The sequence below is a fragment of the Jaculus jaculus genome, chromosome 3, assembly GCF_020740685.1.
Source record: "Jaculus jaculus isolate mJacJac1 chromosome 3, mJacJac1.mat.Y.cur, whole genome shotgun sequence".
Taxonomy (NCBI): Eukaryota; Metazoa; Chordata; class Mammalia; order Rodentia; family Dipodidae; genus Jaculus; species Jaculus jaculus.
In genome coordinates this window covers 93,678,544-93,699,948 of record NC_059104.1, presented here as the reverse complement: position 1 = coordinate 93,699,948, position 21,405 = coordinate 93,678,544, and the positions used below count along the sequence as shown (strand labels likewise).

General features: G+C 38.1%; 1 protein-coding gene and 1 pseudogene across 4 annotated transcripts in view; both read left to right on the top strand.

The window, feature by feature from the left end:
- Positions 1 to 21,405, top strand: part of Arhgef12 (Rho guanine nucleotide exchange factor 12) — a 180,587-nt gene that overhangs the window by 123,147 nt on the left and 36,035 nt on the right. For all 4 annotated transcript variants that reach the window (XM_045146300.1, XM_045146302.1, XM_045146299.1 and 1 more), the window contains 14 exons: positions 1,063 to 1,155; positions 3,593 to 3,703; positions 4,765 to 4,863; positions 8,656 to 8,698; positions 9,007 to 9,112; positions 9,825 to 9,962; positions 10,558 to 10,590; positions 10,899 to 11,013; positions 13,089 to 13,194; positions 14,921 to 15,133; positions 18,674 to 18,806; positions 19,309 to 19,344; positions 19,668 to 19,822; positions 20,332 to 20,478. In XM_045146300.1, the coding sequence (XP_045002235.1) occupies positions 1,063 to 1,155; positions 3,593 to 3,703; positions 4,765 to 4,863; positions 8,656 to 8,698; positions 9,007 to 9,112; positions 9,825 to 9,962; positions 10,558 to 10,590; positions 10,899 to 11,013; positions 13,089 to 13,194; positions 14,921 to 15,133; positions 18,674 to 18,806; positions 19,309 to 19,344; positions 19,668 to 19,822; positions 20,332 to 20,478 (1,528 nt within the window). The remainder of the gene's footprint in view (positions 1 to 1,062; positions 1,156 to 3,592; positions 3,704 to 4,764; positions 4,864 to 8,655; positions 8,699 to 9,006; positions 9,113 to 9,824; positions 9,963 to 10,557; positions 10,591 to 10,898; positions 11,014 to 13,088; positions 13,195 to 14,920; positions 15,134 to 18,673; positions 18,807 to 19,308; positions 19,345 to 19,667; positions 19,823 to 20,331; positions 20,479 to 21,405) is intronic.
- LOC105944688 lies at positions 6,083 to 7,170 on the top strand (annotated as a pseudogene).

Sequence of the window (21,405 nt, the reverse complement as noted above, 5' to 3'; positions counted from 1 at the left end):
TGGTTAGTATTTCTCAGACGTGTTAACCGCTGTGCTGGCCTGTTCATTGTAATTTTCTTTTTTAAACTTTTTTTTTTTCATTCATATTTATGTATTTGAGAGAGAGAGAGAGAGTATGGGTGTGCTAGGACTTCCAGCCACTACAAATGAACTCCAGACACGTGCATCCCCTTGTGCATCTGGCTGACGTGAGTCCTGGGGAACTGAGCCTCGAACCGGGGTCCTTAGGCTTCATAGGCGAGCGCTTAACTGCTAAGCCATCTCCCCAGCCTTTTTTGTTTAATTAAAAAATATTTTTTTGTTGTATTCATTTTATAGCTTTGTAAGTCCACTTTATATCTTACCATTAACAAGGGATCAGTGTGTGTAAATTAATGAATTAAATACAAAGAATGTGATATGATAACCAAAGGGTAGTGATCAAGGATGATTGACTGTTTTAAGTGGAAATGTTGAACACCTGCCTTAAGAAACAATCAGTACTATTGTGGTCATTTCTGCACTACGTTGGTTTTTGACCTTAGAAATTTGAGGACCAATACATTGGAAAAAAATCCTTCAAACAAGTAAAGAACACTACTGATTAAATGAGCCATGTGTTTTGCTTTGGATTATGGAGACGGGCTCTTACTCTTGTTTCCTTGGCTGACCTGGTACTATGTAACCCAAGCTGGCTTTGAACTCATGGTAATCATCCTGCCTCAACCTTTCAAATGTTGAGATTACAAAGTGTGAATCACCACACCCAGCTAACTTTGTCTTTTTAAAAATATGTTTTTCAAATTAATTAATTATTTATTTGAGAGAGGCAGATAAGAGAGAATGGGCATGCCACAACCTCTAGCCTCTGCAGATAAATTCCAGACACATGTGCCACCTTGTATATCTGGCTTACATGGGTACAGGGGAATTGAACCTGGCTCCATAGGCTTCAAGGCAAGCACATTAACCGCTAAGCCATCTCTCCAGTCCTAACTTTGTCCTTTTTGATGGTTTTTTAGATTTTCTGTCAGCATTTGACCACTAGGTAATTATTTTCCCCCTTTTCTCTACTTGTTACAGGACACACAATCACTAGTTAGCAGTCCCTGTACCCGTGTAGCACCTCATATTATTGGAGCAGAGGATGATGATTTTGGAAGTGAACATGAGCAGGTGAAGACATTATATTACTATTACATTATATTACTAACTTCGTAAGGTTTTTTGCAGAGTAAGCATTTTCTGAAAATTAAAATAGTATTTGTAAAGATTTAAAGCTAAATCTTAAAACCAAGCACCTTGGATGAATTGCTGTTTATTAGCTTTAAAGAGTACAAAAATTAGGGTATTTGACTGAAACTTACAATGTTTTATTTTATTTTGGGCTGGGATATTATTGAATGTGGTATTTTTTATAAACCTAACAAATCTGAATTATTCATTGGTTGGAGTATGATTTGATTCTTACCCTTTTATCTTATAGTTTTGCTAAATTTACTTATTATTTCAAGAAGCTTTTTAGTTTTATTGAGACAGTGTCTGATGTAGCCCACACTAGCTTAAGATTTGCAGTGTAGCTGAGGATGGATGACCTTGAACTCCTGGTCCTCCTGTGTCACTCCTCAGGTTCTAGCATAACATGAGTGTACCACCATGTCTAGCTTTGAAGAGCTTTTAAAAACAAGTCTTTTGGCCACCAAGGAGGTGAAGGCAAGAGGATTATGAGTTTGAGGTTAGCCTGGGCTATATTAAGTATATTATTGATAGGCTTTTATTTATTTATTTTGAGATAGGGTCTCACTCTAGCTCAGGCTGACCTGGAATTTCCTCTGTAGCCTCAGGGTGGCCTTGAACTCACTGTGATCCTCCTACCTCAGCCTCCCGAGTGCTGAGATTAAAGGAGTATGTCACCATGCCTGGCTCTGACTGATAGGTTTTTGTTTGTTTGTTTTGTTTTGATGTTCCTTACTAGGTTAAGGCTTATTAAGAATCTTAGTTTGGTGATTTTTTTTTTTTGAACCTTGGCTAGATGTTAAATGACTTATATGGTCTTTTAAAAAATTTAATCTCTTAATATGGAAGATTACATTAATACTAAATTGGTGAATCAACCTTGCATTATTAGAATGAACATCCATCATTTATGGTACCTCTTTTTATTTTGTCTGCTTACCCATCTAATCTAATTTAACCTAATCTAATCTATCTAGACAGGGTCTCACCATATAGCCAGGCTGGCTTTGAATTTGCAGCAATCTTCCTGTTTCAGCTTGCTGGATGTTGGGATGGCAGATGTGAACCACATCTGGCTTTCTTTTGGTAGTGTTGAATTCAATATGCTTTTTATTGTGTAGAAGGTGTTTACATCTGTGCTCGCAAGTAATACTGATTTTAATTTTATTTTTGTAATATCTTCAGTTTTGATGGGATAATGCTGCCTTTTAGAATGATTTGGATAGTGACTTTCTATTTTCTGGAAAATACTGTGCAGAGTTGGTGTCTGTTTTTCTTCTCTAATTTATCTAAGTGTGAACATTTTATAAAATGAAAGTTGAAACACGAGTCCATCTTAATGCTTAATTAGTCCTATTGTCTGTGTTCAGAGTATTTAGGGGTCATACAACTATTCTAGTTTGTCTCACTTAAAACTGCTACAGCTTCATTTTCTACTGCTATTTCTGTAATTGGCTCAGAAGAAAAGGAAAAACAGCCACCACATTATTAGACAGAAAGGTTCTTACATTTTAATAAATATTATTAGAGTGTTTTCAAATAGTGATTTGTAGGAATTTGAGCACCTTCATAATCATTTCATAAAATTCCAATCTCCCAAAATGTTCTATTTTCTTTCCTCAAGAAAGAATTTTTCAGGAAAGAAATTGCATAGACAGTCTGCTTTGTTGCTTATAAGTTTTAGTGAAAGTTAATATACTAATTTCCAGAAACAGGAAAAAGCATTAATCAACCTTTTATCATTGTGAAAAAATACCTATATAAACCAAAGAAAGAAACCAGTAAACATTTTTGTAACCCAGCTCTCAAGAGCTAGATGGCTGTGTGTTTGGAGCCAGCCTGGCCACATAGCAAGTTCAAGTCCTTCTTTGGCTACACAGTGAGACACTGTCTTAAAAAATATGACAAAACAAAATGGGAGGGGAAAAACAATGAAAGGTTTGTTTTGGCTCATGGCTTCAGTCAGTTGTTACCCGAATATATTGCCTTTAGGTTTGTGGCAAGGTAGAGACACTATGTTAGAAGGGTGTGCTGGAGAAAGTTGCCCACCGTTTGGCATCCAGCATATACTTACTCTCTGTGTGTATGGGGCAGGGGAGTGGGGGCAGAAACAAACCCTACCCTTCAAAGGTGTCCTCCAGTGATAGTGATCTGCTTCTTCAACTAGACTCCACCTCCTAAAGTCTCTACCACTTTCCAGTAGCTACTGCAGTTGGAACCCAGGACTTTAATAATTTGTGAGCCTTTGGAGAACATTCCTGATCTAAACCATAACAGGAGGTTAAGGTGAAATTTGGATAGCTGTGCTCAGTTATCTCATATTACATTCTGTATTTAGTTGCCAGAATTACTGATGTGTAATTATTTCTCCCTCTAGATCAATGGACAGTGCAGCTGCTTCCAGAGCATTGAATTGCTAAAATCTCGCCCTGCTCACTTGGCTGTTTTCTTACACCATGTAGTTTCACAATTTGACCCTGCAACATTGGTAATATATTTTATAGTTTACTTGACTCAGTGTCCTTATTAATTTATATGACATGGAACTTCTCTCTCACACCACAAGATGAGTAGTCAGACTTTCAGACTTGTTTTGGGTGAGGAATTATTTCTAGTTTGTGGTTCTTTTTTTTTTTTTTTACAATTTTTATACATTTATATAGTGTAGTTTGATCATATTCACTCCCTCTCACTGCCTTCTTTTTGGGGGGAGGGGTTTCAAGGTAGGGTTTCACTCTAGCCCAGGCTGACCTGGAATTCACTAGGTAATCTCAGGGTGGCCTCGAACTCATAGCAACCCTCCTACCTCTGCCTCCCGAGTGCTGGGATTAAAGGTGTGCGCCACCACACCAGGCTAAATCACTGCCTTCTTTTATCTCCCCATCTGCTAAACCCTTCTTCTTCCCAACTAGTTCAATTTCTACTTTGAAATCCCCCCCCACAAAAAAAACACTGTGGCCCACTGAATTTAATTAGGGCAGCTTTCCTGAGCACAGGCAGTAAATTATTTACTGGAACATGGGAATTTACCACTGGCTATACCACTGAAGAAAGTGTCTTCCCTTCCTTCAGCCACCACTCACTGCCATTAGCTCCTCAGGGAGGAATAAGATCTTATGAACCCCTCCCTCCACTGTGCATGATGGCATATTGATGGACCCACTCTTCTGCAGGTAACCACAGCTGCTCTGAGTTCCTGAGCGCAACAGCCATGTCATGTCAGAAGACAGCATTCCAGAGCACTCCTCCCCATTCTTTGGCTTGTAGATTCTTTTTGTTCCCTCTTCCACGATGTTCCCCAAGCCTTGGGAAGGGTGATATGATCTTCCACTAGATGCTGATCATTCAGCAGTTCTTTTGACAAGCTTGTTTTCTAAATATCTAAAAGTACACATGAAAGATACTGAAATGTTAAAATTGTAAGGGATTTATTACATAGTAATTACTACATTGTTGGTGAATTACCACATTCTTATTTAATGAGGATCTACAAAATTATCATTTTTGTCGTTTCTCACTTTGTCTTTTCCATTTCTTTCTTCATACCAGCTCTGCTATCTCTATTCAGACCTGTATAAACAAACCAATTCCAAGGAAACTCGTCGCATCTTCCTTGAGTTTCATCAGTTCTTCCTAGATCGATCTGCAGTAAGTTACCAAGTTAATACTGTGTTTAGAATATTCATTGATTCACTGACTTCCAATTTCCAGCTTTCTCAACAGTTTTATTGGAGTTTAGTGTGTTTTTGACATCTGTGTTATATCTACATTATTGATTACTCTTGACTTTTAAATTTTTTATTAGTTTTGGGCACATGAATTTTTACAATAGGCTTTAGGAGATAAATACTTGGAAATTTACATATGTTTAATTAGAATAAGGAAATGAAAAAGATAATACAGATGAAAGGTATATATGTATGTATGTATGTGTGTGTATATATATATATATGTATGTATGTATATATATATATGTATGTAAAACAACTTTTAAAAATATTTTTATTTATTTGAGAGAGAGAAAAAGAGAATGGGTGTATGGCTTCCAGCCACTGCAGACATATGTGCTATCTGGTGCATCTGGCTTACGTGGGTCCTGGGGAATCAAACCTGTGCCCCTTGGCTTTGCAGGCAGGCACCTTAATTGCTAAGCTGTTTCTCCAGCCTATTATTGAACTTTAAAATATATATTTTTTTAAGCCAGGCATTTTGTCACACACTTTTAATCCCAGTACTTGGGAGGGAGAGGTAGGTGGATCACTTTGAGTTCAAGGCCACCCTAAGACTACAGAGACCCAGACCCTATCTCAAAAAACAAAGCAACAACAACAACAAAAAATTCTTTTTAAACTTATTTCCAAGGAGAGAGAGAATGGGTGTGCCAGGGCTTCTAGCCACTGCAAATAAATTCTGTATATATGTGTCATTTTGTGTACCTGGCTTAACATGGGGACTAGGGAATTGAACCTGGATCATTAGGCTTTGCAGGTGGTTAAAGTGCTTGCCTACAAGTCCTAGGGACTTGGGTTCGATTCTCTAGAGTCCATGTAAAGCCAGGTACACAAGGTATTATATGCTTGCAGTGGTTGGAGGCCCTGGCATGTCCATTCTCTCTCTTTCTTAAACAAACAAATAAATAAAATACTTGAAGGAAAAAATTCCAGTAATTGGGAGGCTGAGGAGTGCCATAATTTTGTGGCCTGCTGTAACAACTGAAGAAAAATAATTAAATTAGGTGTGTTGTTTACCAAAAAACTGAAAATAAGTTCTTTAAATTTTTTAGCAGTTGCTTAGTTTTAAAGCTGCAGCTCTTTCTAAGAAATATTTGAATTCTGCAAGTATATAACCTTACCAGCTAAGTAGTGTTATGCAGGTATGATAGACAATACCAGTAAGATTCTTCCTCAATTTATGGGTTAAGGAAATAAGTCTGGTAATGGGACCACAAACTGTAGTTTTAAAGGGGAAAAATCATAGCTAGAAAAAAGTAAATTCTAAAATATTCACCTTAGTTAGTTCTGTAGTAGGAAATATACATAATTATTAGAGAATTAAGACTCCTAGAAACTCATATTGGGGCTAAGAAAATGGCTTGTTGGTTAAAGATGCTTACTTGTCCTGGGTTTGATTCTCCAGCACCCACATATCAGACACAAAGTGGAACATGTGTCTGGAGTTTGTAGCTGCAAGAGGCCCTGGTGCACCAATACACTCACAGACATGCAAATAAATGAGTAAAAAACAAAACTCAAGGGCTGGAGAGATGGCTTAGTGCTTAATGTGCTTGCCTACAAAGCCAAAGGATCCAGGTTTGATTCCCCAGTACCCATGTCAGATAGATGCACAAAGTGGTGCATATGTCTGGAATTCACTTGCAGCGGCTTTTGGCCCTGGAGTGCCCATTTTTCCCCCTCTCCCACCTCTTTATTTCTCAAATAAATAAAAAATTAAAAAAAATATGTTTTTTTAAAAAGCCCTCAAAACAGCATCCAGAGCCCTAAGCCTGAACTAACTGAAGAACAGAAACAGGAAATTCAGGAAGCTTTTGATCTCTTTGATGCCGATGGAACCGGGACCATAGATGTTAAAAAACTAAAGGTGGCAATGAGGGCCCTGGGCTTTTTACCCAAAAAAGAAAAAAAATAATAATCAAGAAAATGATGTGAAATTGATAAGGAAGGGAGAGGAAAAATGAACTTTAGTGACTTTTTGACAGTGATGACCCAGAAATGTCTGAGAAAGATACCAAAGAAGAAATCAAAAAAGAAAGCTTTCAAGCTTTTTGTTGTTGATGAAACTGGAAAGATATTAAAAAATTTGAAGTGTGTGGCCAAGGATTTGAGAACCCAACTGATGAGGAGCTGTAGGAAATGATCAGTGAAACTGGCCACATTGGAGACAGAGTTCAATGAGCAAGAGTTCCTGTGCATCATGAAAAAGACCAGCCTCTACTAAGATCAGTGTTTCCTTTTGTACTGCAAGCACACGTGTCTAGATTTAGTGCCTGCCATTTGTGTGAAACATGGCTTTTGAAAATACAAGTATCCCCTCCTCAGAACTGGATAACTTTAGACATGACCATGAATTTATTTTAGATTTTTGGAAGTGTTCTTTGATACTATGCCCTTTGTAAAATAACCTGCTGATTTATTCTGGAAAGCAGACCAGAGCACAGTGAAGGGGAAAAAGAGTCTCAAAGTGTGACTACCTGCCATTTCTTCCCATTGGTCATGTATTTCACATGGATGTATATGGAACCATTTCTTAGAAACCCATGTACCTATCTCTCCACAAGCAGTGATTGGTTATTCGTTCGTTTTTTAATTAATACCTGACTGCAGTTCTCTATTTTATAAAGTCCAGTGAATGTTTGCTCTTGCATTTGGGCATATGTTAATATGTTTATTTTGACTTAAAAATAAAACTTTCAGGCTGGAGAGATGGCTTATAAGGCACTTGCCTGCAAAGCCTAAGGAATCGTGTTTGACTCTCCAGATCCCACGTTAGCCAGGTGCACAAAGGTGAGCAAGCACAAGGTCACACATGCCCACTAGGTGGCACAAGTGTCTAGAGTTCAATTGCAGTGGCTGAGGCCCTGGCATGCAATTATTTCTGTCTGTCTGTCCCTCTGTCTCTGTCTCTCTGTCTCTCTCTCTCTCTCTCTCTCTCTGTAAAATATAAATAAATAAAAGTGCTCACTTAAAAAAATAAAACTTTTATAGTTTAAATAAACAAAGAAAATAGCATGCAGTACTTTCTCAGTGGAAGTGACTACTGAGAGTTTTTAAATGTACATAGGAAAATTTTGGGAAATAGCATGGTCTACGTCTCATTCAGGAAATACAAATCATGTGTACATAAGAGTCATGTTTTTCTGCATAATATATGCATTTATATATTTTAATTATATCAACTCATAATTTAGAACTGATTATTTTGACCAGTCTTTCTAGCAAGCAAAAAGTCTATTCATTAGGAATGATATTAAAGCAGTCATTCACGTATCTAATAAAATGACTATATATATAACACATATATTAGTTTTTCTTTTGTGATTTTTAGATATTTATTTATTTGAGAGAGAGAAAGAGAATGGGTGCTTCAGGACCTTTGGCCACCACAAATGAACTTTAGATGCATGCATCACCTTGTACATCTGGCTTACATGAGTCCTGGGGAATCGAACCTAAGTTATTTGGCTTTGCACGCAAGTGCCATAACTCTCCAGCCCACCTATAGATATTGCCATCATAGCATAGTAACGAGAAAACAGCGCTTATGTTTGTTTAAACAATAGAAATTCAGGATGAGTAAATGAGCTTTTATTGTGAAATAGCTTTATAAAAGTATGTATCCAAGTTGTCTCATTTTACTTTATATAATTTTATTTGTATCATAAGGTCTAGTGTTATTTTATCTTTTGTTTGCATTTTGTTTTAGCACCTGAAAGTTTCTGTTCCTGATGAAATATCTGTAGATCTAGGTAAGTTTGGAACACCGATATTCAGAGAATTACATCTGTAGAAATGTAGTGCAGTTTAGCTACACTGGATTTATCTGTTACCTAGTTTAATCAAAGTGGTTTAATCACATGGATTTCAACAAGGGGAAAGTATATAATACACTTAAGAATATAACTCTGAATTCTGACATGTAATTAATTCATTACATTGAATGGATTTTCCTTGGTTTTCTCCAAGTTAAATTTGTACCAAGTAGCATTGTTATGCTTCTAATTATATGTGGAAAACTGTATACCTTTAGATAAAATATTTCCTCTTCTTTATGCAGAAAAAAGAAGACCCGAGCTTATTCCTGAGGATTTGCATCGTCACTATATCCAAACTATGCAAGAAAGAATCCATCCAGAAGTTCAAAGGCACTTGGAAGATTTTCGGTAGGTTCATGGGAAATTTTTGGTAAGTTTGATGGTAGATAACACCTGATACAGTCATTCTGAGGTTTTTGGGGTTTTTTTGTTTTTTTTTTTTTAATTTTTATTTACTTCAGAGCAACAGACAGACAAAGAGGCAGAGAGAGAGAGAGACAGACAGCGAATGGGCATAATCAGGGCCTCTAGCCACTGCAAATGAACTCCAGATGCATGAGCTCCCTTGTGCATCTGGCTTATGTGGGTCCTGGGGAATTGAGCCTTGAACCGGGGTCCTTAGGCTTCATAGGCAAGTGCTTAACCGCTACGCCATCTCTCCAGCCCTGTTTTGTTTTTAAATAGGAAAAAGTTACACACTAAGTACTTCACTCAGCACTAAATAAATGATATGGTTTCATCTCCTATCATTTAATGAACACCTGGAGTTAAAAGGTTGGAGAACTGAGAGTCAGTCCATAGTCTTCATTCCTGTACTTTCAGGATTTGAGCTCTGTGCTGTGTCTACACTAATTGTGTTCCTCCAAGATATGTGTCTATGTAATTGCCTCTAGAATTTTTACCCTTAGATATCCTAAGTGACATGGGCCCATAAGTAGATACTGTGATATTTTGTCTGTTCCTAGAAATTTGTATCTATGGAGGTTCTGTTGAAACATCTAGAGGGAGATGGTTTTCTTTAGGCTATCTGAGGAGTTTTTTTCCCCCCTGTTCCTGTTAGGCAGAAACGTAGCATGGGGCTGACCTTAGCTGAAAGTGAGCTGACTAAACTTGATGCTGAGCGAGACAAGGATCGCGTGACTCTGGAGAAGGAGCGGGCATGTGCCGAGCAGATAGTTGCCAAAATTGAAGAAGTGCTGTAAGTAATAGAAGTGCATGTAGAAATGCTAATTTTGCTTGATGCGCTCTTTGAATCAATTTAAAAGGGCAATCATTGTGTATGTGCAGGTATTTATTTTGTTTTAATGCTTGAGAAACTACAGGGTTTTTTTTTTTGATATTTTGAATTCTTATGTTCCTTTTTCTGAATATTTGTAAATGAATAATTCCAAAACGTAATCAGTGACAAACATCAGGTAGATACTTTCAGTAATTTTACATCATAGGCTTTAGAAGTACTTCTGTGCTGTAAAACATATACAGTTAGCGACGTCAGTGTGAAAGTGAGGATTCAGGTTCTTTTAATATTCTACTTTAAATGATAGATGGGGTCCAAAATATTTAGTCTTGTTCTGTTCTTTCAGCTGTTTTTGATTAAGAGAGAGAGAGAGAGAGAGAGAGAGAGAGCGCGCGCGCGCGCGTGTTGCTTTCTTGCTTGCTTTTTTTTCTTCATTTTGCACAATGCTGGGACCTACATCCTGGGCCTTCTACCAGACTAGGCGAATATTCTACCACTGACTTATATATCTAGGCTCAAACTTACATATTTCATTTTAAAATATTTTCATTTTTAGGATGACTTCTCAGGCTGTAGAAGAAGAAAAGAGGTAATATAACTATCTTTTCTCTTGTCAGTCCTAAGTTACTTTTTCTTAAACTTTGTTTTCTTTTTTTAAACAATAACTATTTCTTAACTTCAAATGTAGACTGTAGTTTCCCTTTGGTGGCATATATTTTATTTAGCAACATTCTAATGTCTTATGAGTAGAATCCTGTTCTGTAAATAGTGTGTAGATTTTTTTTAACCTTGATGAATTTCCAGCATTGTGGTTTAGAACTGATTTGATGTCTTTACTCTGACTATCCCTCCCATCACATCAGGAGTCTTACTTTGTTTTAATCTTTTCGCCATCAGTTCTACGATGCAATATGTCATTCTTATGTATATGAAGCATTTGGGAGTGAAAGTGAAGGAACCTCGAAACTTGGAGCACAAGCGGGGCCGGATCGGATTCCTTCCAAAAATCAAGGTAAGACTGAAATGGGAACAGAATGGCTGTGTCCTAGTTCTTCACTTTTGTTTGCAGTGTCTTCCTTCCTTAAAGTTACAAACTAGTACACTAGCAAGAGACATAACAGTAAACATAAGGTGCGGTTCCTTTATCAAGAAACAACAAAAATCTAGTGAGGGGCTGGAAAGAAGGTTTTCATGGGTTTAAAGGCACTTGCTTGCAAAGCCTGATGGCTCATATTTGATTCCCCAGTACCCATGTAAAGCCAGGTGTTTAAAATGGTACCTAAGTCTGGAGTTCAGTTTGGCATTCCTATACTTTGTGTGTCTCTTCTTGCAAATAAATTAACATTTTTAAAAATCTAGTGAGAAATCTAATATACAATATTAGAAGTGAAAATATCTATCTGAACTGTTAATGCCTTATTCTTTTCTGTCTTAATTTGTAGGGTTTTTTGTTTGTTTGGTTTTGGTTTTTTTTGATAGGGTTTTGTTCTAGTCCAGGCTGACCTGATATTCACTATGTAGCCTCAGAATGGCCTTGAACTCAAGGCAATCCTCCTACCTCAGTCTCCCAAGTGCTGGGATTAAAGGTGTACACCACCACACCTGTCTTATTTGTGTTTTATTTTATTTAATGCTTGTTACATTGTAAGGTCATATGAATGCTAGGATCTTCCTCATTATTATATATCCAGTTTTTATTCATTTTTAAAAATTTTGTGTTGGGGTGCCTTTGTGTATGTGGGCAGGTGCACATGCAAGTTTGTTCACATGTGTGTGAACTCCAGAGAATAACCTCAGGTACCATTTTTTTAAGTGAATATTTTTATCTATTTATTTGAGGGAAACACAGAGAGAGAAAGAGAATGGGCTCACCAGGGCCTCTAGCCACTGCAAACGAGCTCTAGATGCTTACACCACCTTGTGCTTGCATTTGGTTTACATGGGTCCTGGGGGATTGAACCTGGGTCCTTAGGCTTCTCTGGCAAGTACCTTAGCCAGTAAGCCACCTTCCCAGACCTCAGGTATCATGTCTAAGGCACTGTCCACCTATTTTTAAACAGTGTCTCTCCTTGATTTGGAACTTGCCAAGTAGGCTAGACTGGCTGGTCAGTGAGCCCCAGAGGTCTGCCTATCCCACTTCCCCGGTGCTGGCATTTCAAGTACATGGCACTGTGCCTGGCTTTTATTATATAGGTTCTGGGGTTCAAACTTAGGTCCCCATGCTTGCAAGAAAACATTTTACCAAATGTGTCATCTTCCTAGCCCTATGCCCCTAGTTTTTAGCATATACCTTCATGTGTTAATATTCACATGTTAATGTGAAGATACTGTGTTAAAATGAAAATGGTATATGGGTGAAGAACAGTTTCCTGGTAAATGTGTGAGTTTACATATTCAACAACTTCTGGTTAAAATGCTGTTTTATTTTTCAAAACTGTCATTTTTATTATGAAGTCATCTTGAAGGCTAGTCATGGACAAGTCTATAATCCCATTATTTAGGAGGTAGAGGCAGGAAAATCAGGAGTTCAAAATCATTCTTGGCTATATTGTGGGTTTCAGGCCAGCCTGGGCTATGGCTAAAGACTTTTTTTTTGGTCTGTGAATGAGAGTGTGCATATGTAGAGGTATCAGAGACAACTTTCATGCCAGTCCACACCTTCTACCTTCTTTGAGTCAGGGTCTTATGTTTACTGCTGCTTATCCCAGGCTGTCTGGTGCCTCACCTACAGGTGGACTCTGCTGTCTTTGCCTTTGCATGGCTGGAATTATATATGTCTGCCATAGTGATTTTTTATGTGAGTGCTAAGGTTTTGAACTTAGGTACTAATGCTAGTGCTGCAAGCTCCTTATCATACTGAGCCATCTACCCAGCTCCACATATGGTATTTTGACCTTGAGGTGGCAATAGTACTGGGTGGCAGCCTCCAGAAGTGCTGTGTGTGTGCACATGTGTGCTTTCATTTGAATTTAACCAGTTTCTTCCAACTACTTTGCATTACTGTGTTTGAAAGCAGCCCCCTTCCAAAAAAAAGTCCCTTTAGACCTCTCTTTTATCTGACCTATTTAATTTTTACCTCAACTTCAGCAAAGTATGAAGAAAGATAGAGAAGGCGAAGAGAAAGGCAAGCGAAGAGGATTTCCCAGCATCCTGGGACCCCCAAGAAGACCGAGCCGCCATGACAACAGTGCAAGTATGTTAAAGGTTGACATGCTGTTCCTGTGACCCATGCTACCTTTACACAAAAGGTTTTTGGCTAGGATGAGTCGCTGGAGGCAGCTGTTCTGGAGATACTCTGGTGTCCTTTCCTCCTGTGCTATTTCTGACCTCCCTTCCCCTCCCTCATGTTACTGTATAACTGTCATTAAACATGTTCTTTAATGACAGTGCTGTGCCACATACTGGTAACATGTTTTATTCCTTTCCATCTTGTTTGCATGGAAGTGTTTAAGTTTAAAAAAATACATCCATGGATTAATTGACCATACTTCAAGATCGTGTGTGTATATATGTTTTTCAATCATTCACTTTCTCTGTATTCTATCATTTTCCCATCTATCCACTGCTTTTTTCCCCTAATATCCTGCCCCCCCCCAGCTATAGTAGAGAGAGATTGGCCCCCTAGAAAGCTGCAGCAGAAGTAGGAATGCTGATGCTGTGGGGAAGGTAACTTGCTCATGCCTTGCTTCTTATTTTATACAGAACCACATTTAGTAATATTACATGCTGGAGTGAGAGTGGAGTTTAAGAACAGTGATGCTGAGTTTCCCACACAATGAGAAATCCTTATTCATGTGTCAAGAAACACTGAGAAGGCTAGAGAAAGTCTTTAGAGATGAGGAGAGGAGATGGAGGATCTCACAGATGTTCACCCTGTCTCCCAAGGGATGTAGAAGCCTTTCAGGAGTTTGGGAGGATGGCCTTAGACTGGGAGTGTCTAAAGCTGTGTAGATGAGCAGGATAGAGGAGGGTGATGAGCTGAGCAATGATGAGTTCTTGTAACTGACACAAATAAAAGAAATGAGCAGGATGGCATTTGTCTGGATGGCCTCTGAGATATATTATCATGATAAATTATTAAAGTGACAGAAGGTAGCCAGCTGTAGTGGTGCATGCGTTTAATCCCAGCACTCTGGAGGCAGAGGTAGGAGGATCACCATGAGTTCAAGGCCACCCTGAAACTAATTCCAGGTCAGCCTGGACTAGAGTAAAACCCTACATCAAAAAAAAAAAATAAAAAAAGAAAAAAGTGGAAGAGGATGGCCTGGAGCATGCTAAGTAGTCCTAGGGATAAGGCCACATCTTCATTTTCACAAATGTTATAGTTCCATTTACACCTGTCAGCAGTCCCTCTGTCCCTTCCATTATTGCTCTCTCCCTATCTCCTTTTCCTCTGTTTCATTCTTCTTCCTTCAGATTTTTCTTAAAGATATTTTTATTTATTTGAGAGAAAAAAGTTGAGGTGGGGAGAGAATGGGCATAGCAGAGCTTCTTGCCACTACAAATTAACCCTAGACACGCGTGCCACTTCCCTGGGCCATCAAGCCATGCAAGCAAGCACATTTAACAGCTGAGCCATCTTTCCAGCCCCTCATCTCGTCTGTCTACTTTTTCCATCCCTTTTCTTTTTTAATTCTTCCTCCATCTCCTCATCTTCCCATGTCTCATTCCCCTTGACCACTCTTTTCCTTCTCAACTTACTTTCCTCCTTCCTTCCCTGGTTTTGTATCTATTCCTTGCTTTTTGTAATAATTTGTTTTATATTTTTCTAGGGCCTACTGTGTTCCCAAGACATTTTTTTGCAGATATTTTTATGTCCTCTCTAGCTGTGTCTCTTTCTGTATCTCCTTCTGTCTCTGTCTTTCTTCTTCTCTCCTCCTGCCCATCATTCTTCCTCCTCACTATTACTTTCTGTTCAGTTGGCAGGGCCATGGAACTACAGAAGCCACGCCATCCAAAGCACTTGTCCACACCTTCATCTGTGAGTCCTGAGCCTCAGGACTCTGCAAAGTTGCGCCAGAGTGGGTTAGCAAATGAAGGAGTAGATGCTGGATACCTGCCTGCCAGTACCCTGTCCTCTGTGGCCTCAGGGGCTGCTCTCTCCCAGGAAGGAGGGAAAGAGAATGACACCGGTGAGCCAGTGCTGCACTTCAGCTTCATTATGTATCTTGACTGAACAGTAGAAAGGACAGATCATTGTAATCACAGGGAATCCCAATTTAATTTGATTTAAACATTTTAATATTCTACAGCCTGTAATAAATCTATGCTAAATGATAATTTGTGTTTCATCCATTGAAAATACATTTTGAACTCTTTAGACATTAGCTTTGTGTACTAGATGTTGGTGTGCAACAATTGTATTCAAATGTTTGCTCCTTGTAGCTTAGTCTGATAGGGAAATACACAAAGTAAAAATTCTCATTGTAGTCACCAAGTATAGTAATAAATTTATAATATCTAATGTTCTTCAAAGGCAGAAGGATTGAAAGTTCAAGACCCGACTGTAAAAAATATGAAAAGATAAACATATCAACAGCAAAAGTTGAGATTGGAACAATTCGATTCAAGAAAAGTAATATGAATTTAGGAAACTGGCCAGTAGATACAGGCAGATGTGAAGGTTTTAAAGATATTTTACAAACCTGAGATTCTGGAGACTTTCTTAAATGTTAAGAAGAAACCAGTGGACCACAAATCATTTCCACACAGGGGGAAAAGAAAAAGAAAAAAAGAAGTAGCAGCTACATTAGCTGCACAGTTCTTCATTCTTAAATATGAACATTATTCATTCTTGGCAAAGATTACTTTCTAGAGTCATGACCTAGATAATACATGAGGCCACTTGTATTAAACAGTGGCATGCAGACAGAATTTAAAATAAATAGAAAAGCTGTCCCAGAAGAAAAACATAACTGTGAGAGTAGATAAGAACTTTAAAAATACCTCTGACTTAGATAGTATGTTTTTTGATAATGTTTTTTGGGAACATTAATGAAATTATGTTTGTAGAGGAAAAATAGGATCCTGTGAAAAAGGAGATTTCAGAGTTAAGTTATAGTATAGTTATTGAGTATGATACAATTATTGCTTTGTTAATTGCTGTGTGATAAATTGCCCCAAGCTTAATGTTTTAACACAAAAAAATGTTATTTAGAGCTGGGTATGGTGGTACACACATTTAATCCCAGCACTCTGTAGGCAGAGAGGTAGGAGGATTGCCATGAGTTCGAGGCCACCCTGAGACACAGTGAATTCCAGGTCAGCCTGGGCTAGAGCAAGACCCTACCTTGAAAAACCAAACAAAAAAATTTTTTTTTCATTCATTTTATCTTACTGTTTTGGTGAGTGAAGAACTTAACAGCAACTTAGCTAATAGGTGATTCTTGCCTTGGGGTCTCAAGGGAAGCACACCTTATATGCAACTTGAACTATTGGCAGGAAGCATTAGCTCCTCGCTGGTACCCTCAGCTTCTTGCCACACAGGCTTTCCTTTCCAGAACAGGGTAGGTGCGCTTCCCCAGAGTGACCAAAGAGAAGGCAAGAAGAAAGCTCGCTTAAGACTTCATCTCTATTGGTGCATACTGTCAGTTCTGCAACTTAGAAGCAAGTCATTAAATGCCAGATAGGAATTAGGATCTCCCTCTAAAGAGGGCATAGCAAAAGTTTGCAAACAGAGCTGCCAATATTTAAACACAGGAAAGGAAGTCCCTAAAAGTAAATACTTCAGAATGTAAATAAGAAATTTTTTAAAAAATTAGAAATTTGAGAGAAGAATATATAAAGAACTGCTGCAGGGTCCATCATGAGTCTCTCTCTCTTCCCCCCCCCCCCCCCGAGGTAGGGTGTCACCCTGGTCCAGGCTGACTTGGAATTAACTCTGTCATCTCAGGGTGGCCTTGAACTCATGGCAATCCTCCTACCTCTGCCTCCTGAGTATGAGTCTCATAGGCAGTCAAGATAGCATATGGAGGAAAGGTAGAGAAAGAAGAATTCCTAGAATTAGAAAGAACACAGGGTTTTTTTGTTTTTGTTTTTTGGGGGGTTTTTTATTGCATAGAAAAATCTCACTGAAAACCTATAGTTATGTGTTACTTAATGACGAGGACATCCTAAAAACTTGTCAGAGAAATAAAGTGGGGATCACATGTCTCCTAGATGATGGTACACAAAATAGCAACTCCTTCAACTTTCTAGATGAAAGTGGTTTTCAAATTAGTTGTGTATCCTAAATTATCCATTAAACAGGAAAAAAGAGAGTAGACATTTTGTTAAAAAAAAAAAAATACACACACACACACACACACACACACACACACACACATTTTATTTATTTATTTGAGAGAGAGAGGAGGATGGGCATGCTAAGGTCTCCAGCTATTGAAGTGAACTCCAGGCACATGCACCCCTTTGTGGATCTGGCTTACGTGGGTCCTGGGGAATCAAACCAGGATCCTTGGGCTTTGCAGGCAAATGCCTTAACTGCTAAGCCATTTCCCTGGCCTGAGAGTAGACATATTTTTAGGTGGTAAGGATCCAGAGTTTAACTGAAATTCCATATTTTGAATGCTGTTTGAAGACATACCTCTGCAAATGAAAGAGAAATGAGGAGTCATGAGATTCATAAGACAATGGTAGGAGAGCAGCCAAGGGAGGTGATGGGGTCTTAGGCCAAGGTAGCTGCAGTCCAGATTGAAACACAAGCAAGTCAGAGATAAGCAAAACAGAATTTTAAGCAGTTGGTAGTATGAAGTAGCAGATAAAAAAAACAAATTAGTACTTTTAGTCGGGCATAGTGGCACAAGCCTTTAATCCCAGCACTCAGGAGGCAGAGGCAGGAGGATCACCGTGAGTTTGAGGCTACCCAGAGTATACAGAGTGAATTCTAGGTTAGCCTGCACTAGAGTGAGACCCTACCTCAAAAAACCAAAAAAGAAATTATATGATCGGAAGAGAGAGCAGAGTATGCTTTCAGACTTTTAGACAATACGAGGCAAAGTGCAGGCTCTTTCATTGTGACTGCAGATGACACCATAAGAGAAGTAAAAACTAGAATACAATTAGAAGGAAGTATGTAGGCACGAAATCTCTAGCCTGATGCAGAAAGAGTTGAGATACTCCTTGATGAAGTAAAATGTAGAAATACACAGCTACACTTAGTGCCTAATAATCCAGCTAGTAATAATATGAATCTTAAAAGGAATGAGTAGAAAATGAAGACAAAAAGTATAAGTAGAATTCTCAAAGGAGGACTGAGAAGACAGCAACTAAAGATAATAAATACAGCTGGGAGTGGCGGTGCACGCCTTCAATCCCAGCGCTCGGGAGGCAGAGGTGGGAGGATTGCTGTGAGTTCAAGGCCAGCCTGAGACTACAGAGCGAATTCCAGGTCAGCCTGGGCTAGAGTGAGACGCTGCCTCAAAACAAACAAACAAACAAACAAAAAAACTAAATCAAGAAAAAGAATAGGTTATTGTAAGGAGTTAGACTACTATAACGATACAAAGATCAAAAGGATGAGGCAGGAGGAAGTCACTCCTAAGCTCTCTGTTCTTAGCTGAGGTGTTGCCTTTCCTACATTAATTTTTAAGAAGCTGCTCTAAAACTGTGCTTCCTCTTTATTTTAAGTCAGGGACTGATATTTAACACTCTTCAAATGTCTAACTTTTCAGGATCAAAACAAGTAGGAGAAACACCAGCATCTGGAGACTGCTTGGATTGCACACCTCGTGTCCCCACTGCCATTTTCGATTTCCCTCCTCCTCCATTAGACCAAGTGCAGGAGGAGGAATGCGAAGTAGAGAGGTAATTTGGGAGATGGAGAGGTTAGGAATTGCTTAAAATTTCTTAGAACTATACACTATCCCTGTACTCTGCTACATTTTCCCCCACATGTAAGTAATATTTTGAAAGGAGTTGATTGGATTAGTATCAAATATTAGGTATTAGAATTTATTCTATTTTATGTTAATAATTGATTTTATTTTATTTTAATTTTTAAATTTTTATTAACATTTTATATGATTATAAAAAATATCCCTTTTTTAATAATCATGGAAAATGCTAATAAAATTTTTTTAAAATCCTATGGTAATTCCTTCCCTCCCCCCGACACTTTCCCCTTTGAAATTCCATTCTCCATCATATTACCTCCCCATCTCAATCATTGTACTTACATATAACAATTTATTTTAGTAGGAATTTTTATTCAGTTACTGGAGTTTAGTCCAGTTTTCGGTATCTTTGGTATGCATTTTCTTATCTCCATTTTGCTTTCCTGTTGACTTTCTATTCTCCATTGTTTTAGGGTGACAGAACATGGAACACCAAAACCCTTTCGAAAGTAAGTCTTAATTTGCTTTTGTTAATAATAATAATGATAAAGCTCTTTTTCTCTTGATGTCCCAGTCTTAAAGGAAAATAAACTCTATATGCAAATTTGTTAAATAGCATGAAAGAAAGTTCTTCATAAACCCAAATCATGTGAAAGATATCTATTGAGGTGTGTATAACAAGAAACAAGCCATTTTGTAAGAAAGGAGGTTGTTTTCGGCCCTATGCTAAATCAGATGCAGGCATCTGACTGGTTTGCAGTAATAAGACTTGTGCAGTCTTCTGTTGTCCATCCGAAGTCCTCAAATAGATTGTATCCTTTCTCTTCATTAGGTTTGACAGCTTAGCCTTTGGAGAAAGTCAAAGTGAAGATGAGCAATTTGAAAATGACCTAGAGACAGATCCACCCAACTGGCAGCAGCTGGTTAGTAGAGAAGTACTACTGGGACTGAAGCCTTCTGAGATCAAAAGACAGGAAGTGATTAATGGTGAGTGTTACCAGTTTGACGTTGTTGACATGCATTGAGTTTTACCAGAATAAAGCAAACTTCTGAGCCTTGGATTTTACCTCATTGTCTTATAGTCTTTTATTTTATTTATTTTTAATTAACTAATTAGTTATTTATAATTGGGATAGGAGTAGAGAATGGGCATGCCAGAGCATCCTTCTACTGCAGACGAACTCTAGATGCTATCACCTTTTGTTGGGATAGGCTCATACTATAAACAGATGAATTTGGGAGCATCCGGGAGTATGAAATGGTTTTGAGTGATACTTTCTACTTGTCAGTGTTCAACTCAGAGCCACTTTGTAGGAGAATTTCATGTAATCATTGATTTTAGAGAAATGTCATTCTTTTGTAATGCTAAAAATGTTTTATTACTTAACTCATTTACTACCTAATCTCAGTGAAAAATTGTATTTGGCCCCATAGAATTATAGCAGCATTTCATGCAACTTTTTTTTTTCTTTTTTGTTTGTTTGTTTCTTGCTTAGAATTATTCTACACCGAAAGAGCTCATGTCCGAACACTGAAGGTTCTTGATCAAGTGTTCTATCAACGAGTGTCCAGAGAAGGGATTCTGTCACCATCAGAATTACGGAAGATTTTCTCAAACTTGGAAGATATTCTTCAACTTCATGGTAAGAGAAGTTGAATCTGATCATTGTCCTTGTGTTTCTAGTAGAGAAAAGATTGTGAATATGTAAGGATACATCTCTAAGATTATTGCAGGTAATTTGATGTAATTTTACAAGTGTATCCACATTAGCATTCCTAAAATTTTATATACATTTTTCGTTGTTGTTGTTTTTCAAGGTAAGGTCTTAGTCTACCCCAGGCTGACCTGGAATTCACTGTGTAGACTCAGGCTGGCCTCGGACTCACAGCAATCCTCCTACCTTTGCCTCCCAAGTGCTAGGATTAAAGGTGTGCACCACCACACCCGGCCTACAATTATATTTGAGCACATAACATAAATAAATGATTTTGATCTTTAGCTAGAACTTTCCCACCCACAATCAGCCTTTTGTGTATAAGGTATTAACACTGGACTTTGGGTATAAATTCACTCATTACACTGGAAAACATAAATGGCCAAAACTGCCTTTGAAAATTTACCATCAGTTACAATATAGTTATAGAGTATTTAAAATACATATCCTATCTAATACTGTATATACAAATTTTTATATTTGCATTTTTATATTTATTTATTTATTTATATTTTGGTTTTTCAAGGTAGGGTCTCACTCTAGCCAAGGCTGACCTGGAATTCACTATGGAGTCTCAGGGTGGCCTCAAACTCACGGCAATCCATCTACCTCTGCCTCCCGAGTGCTGAGATTAAAGGCGTGCGCCACCACGCCCAGCTTACAAATGTATTTTTAGGTAGTAATGTGCAATATATAATTCTGTGTTAGCATAACTTTTAGAACTTGCTTTGTTATTTGGAATATGTCTTACAAATACATAAAAATTCTATCCTGTTCCCTTGTTGAGGCATCTTTGACTTTGTAGATTGTAGTAGGCTAGTCTTCTCTTTCTACATCTATTTCTCTATGGTCCTG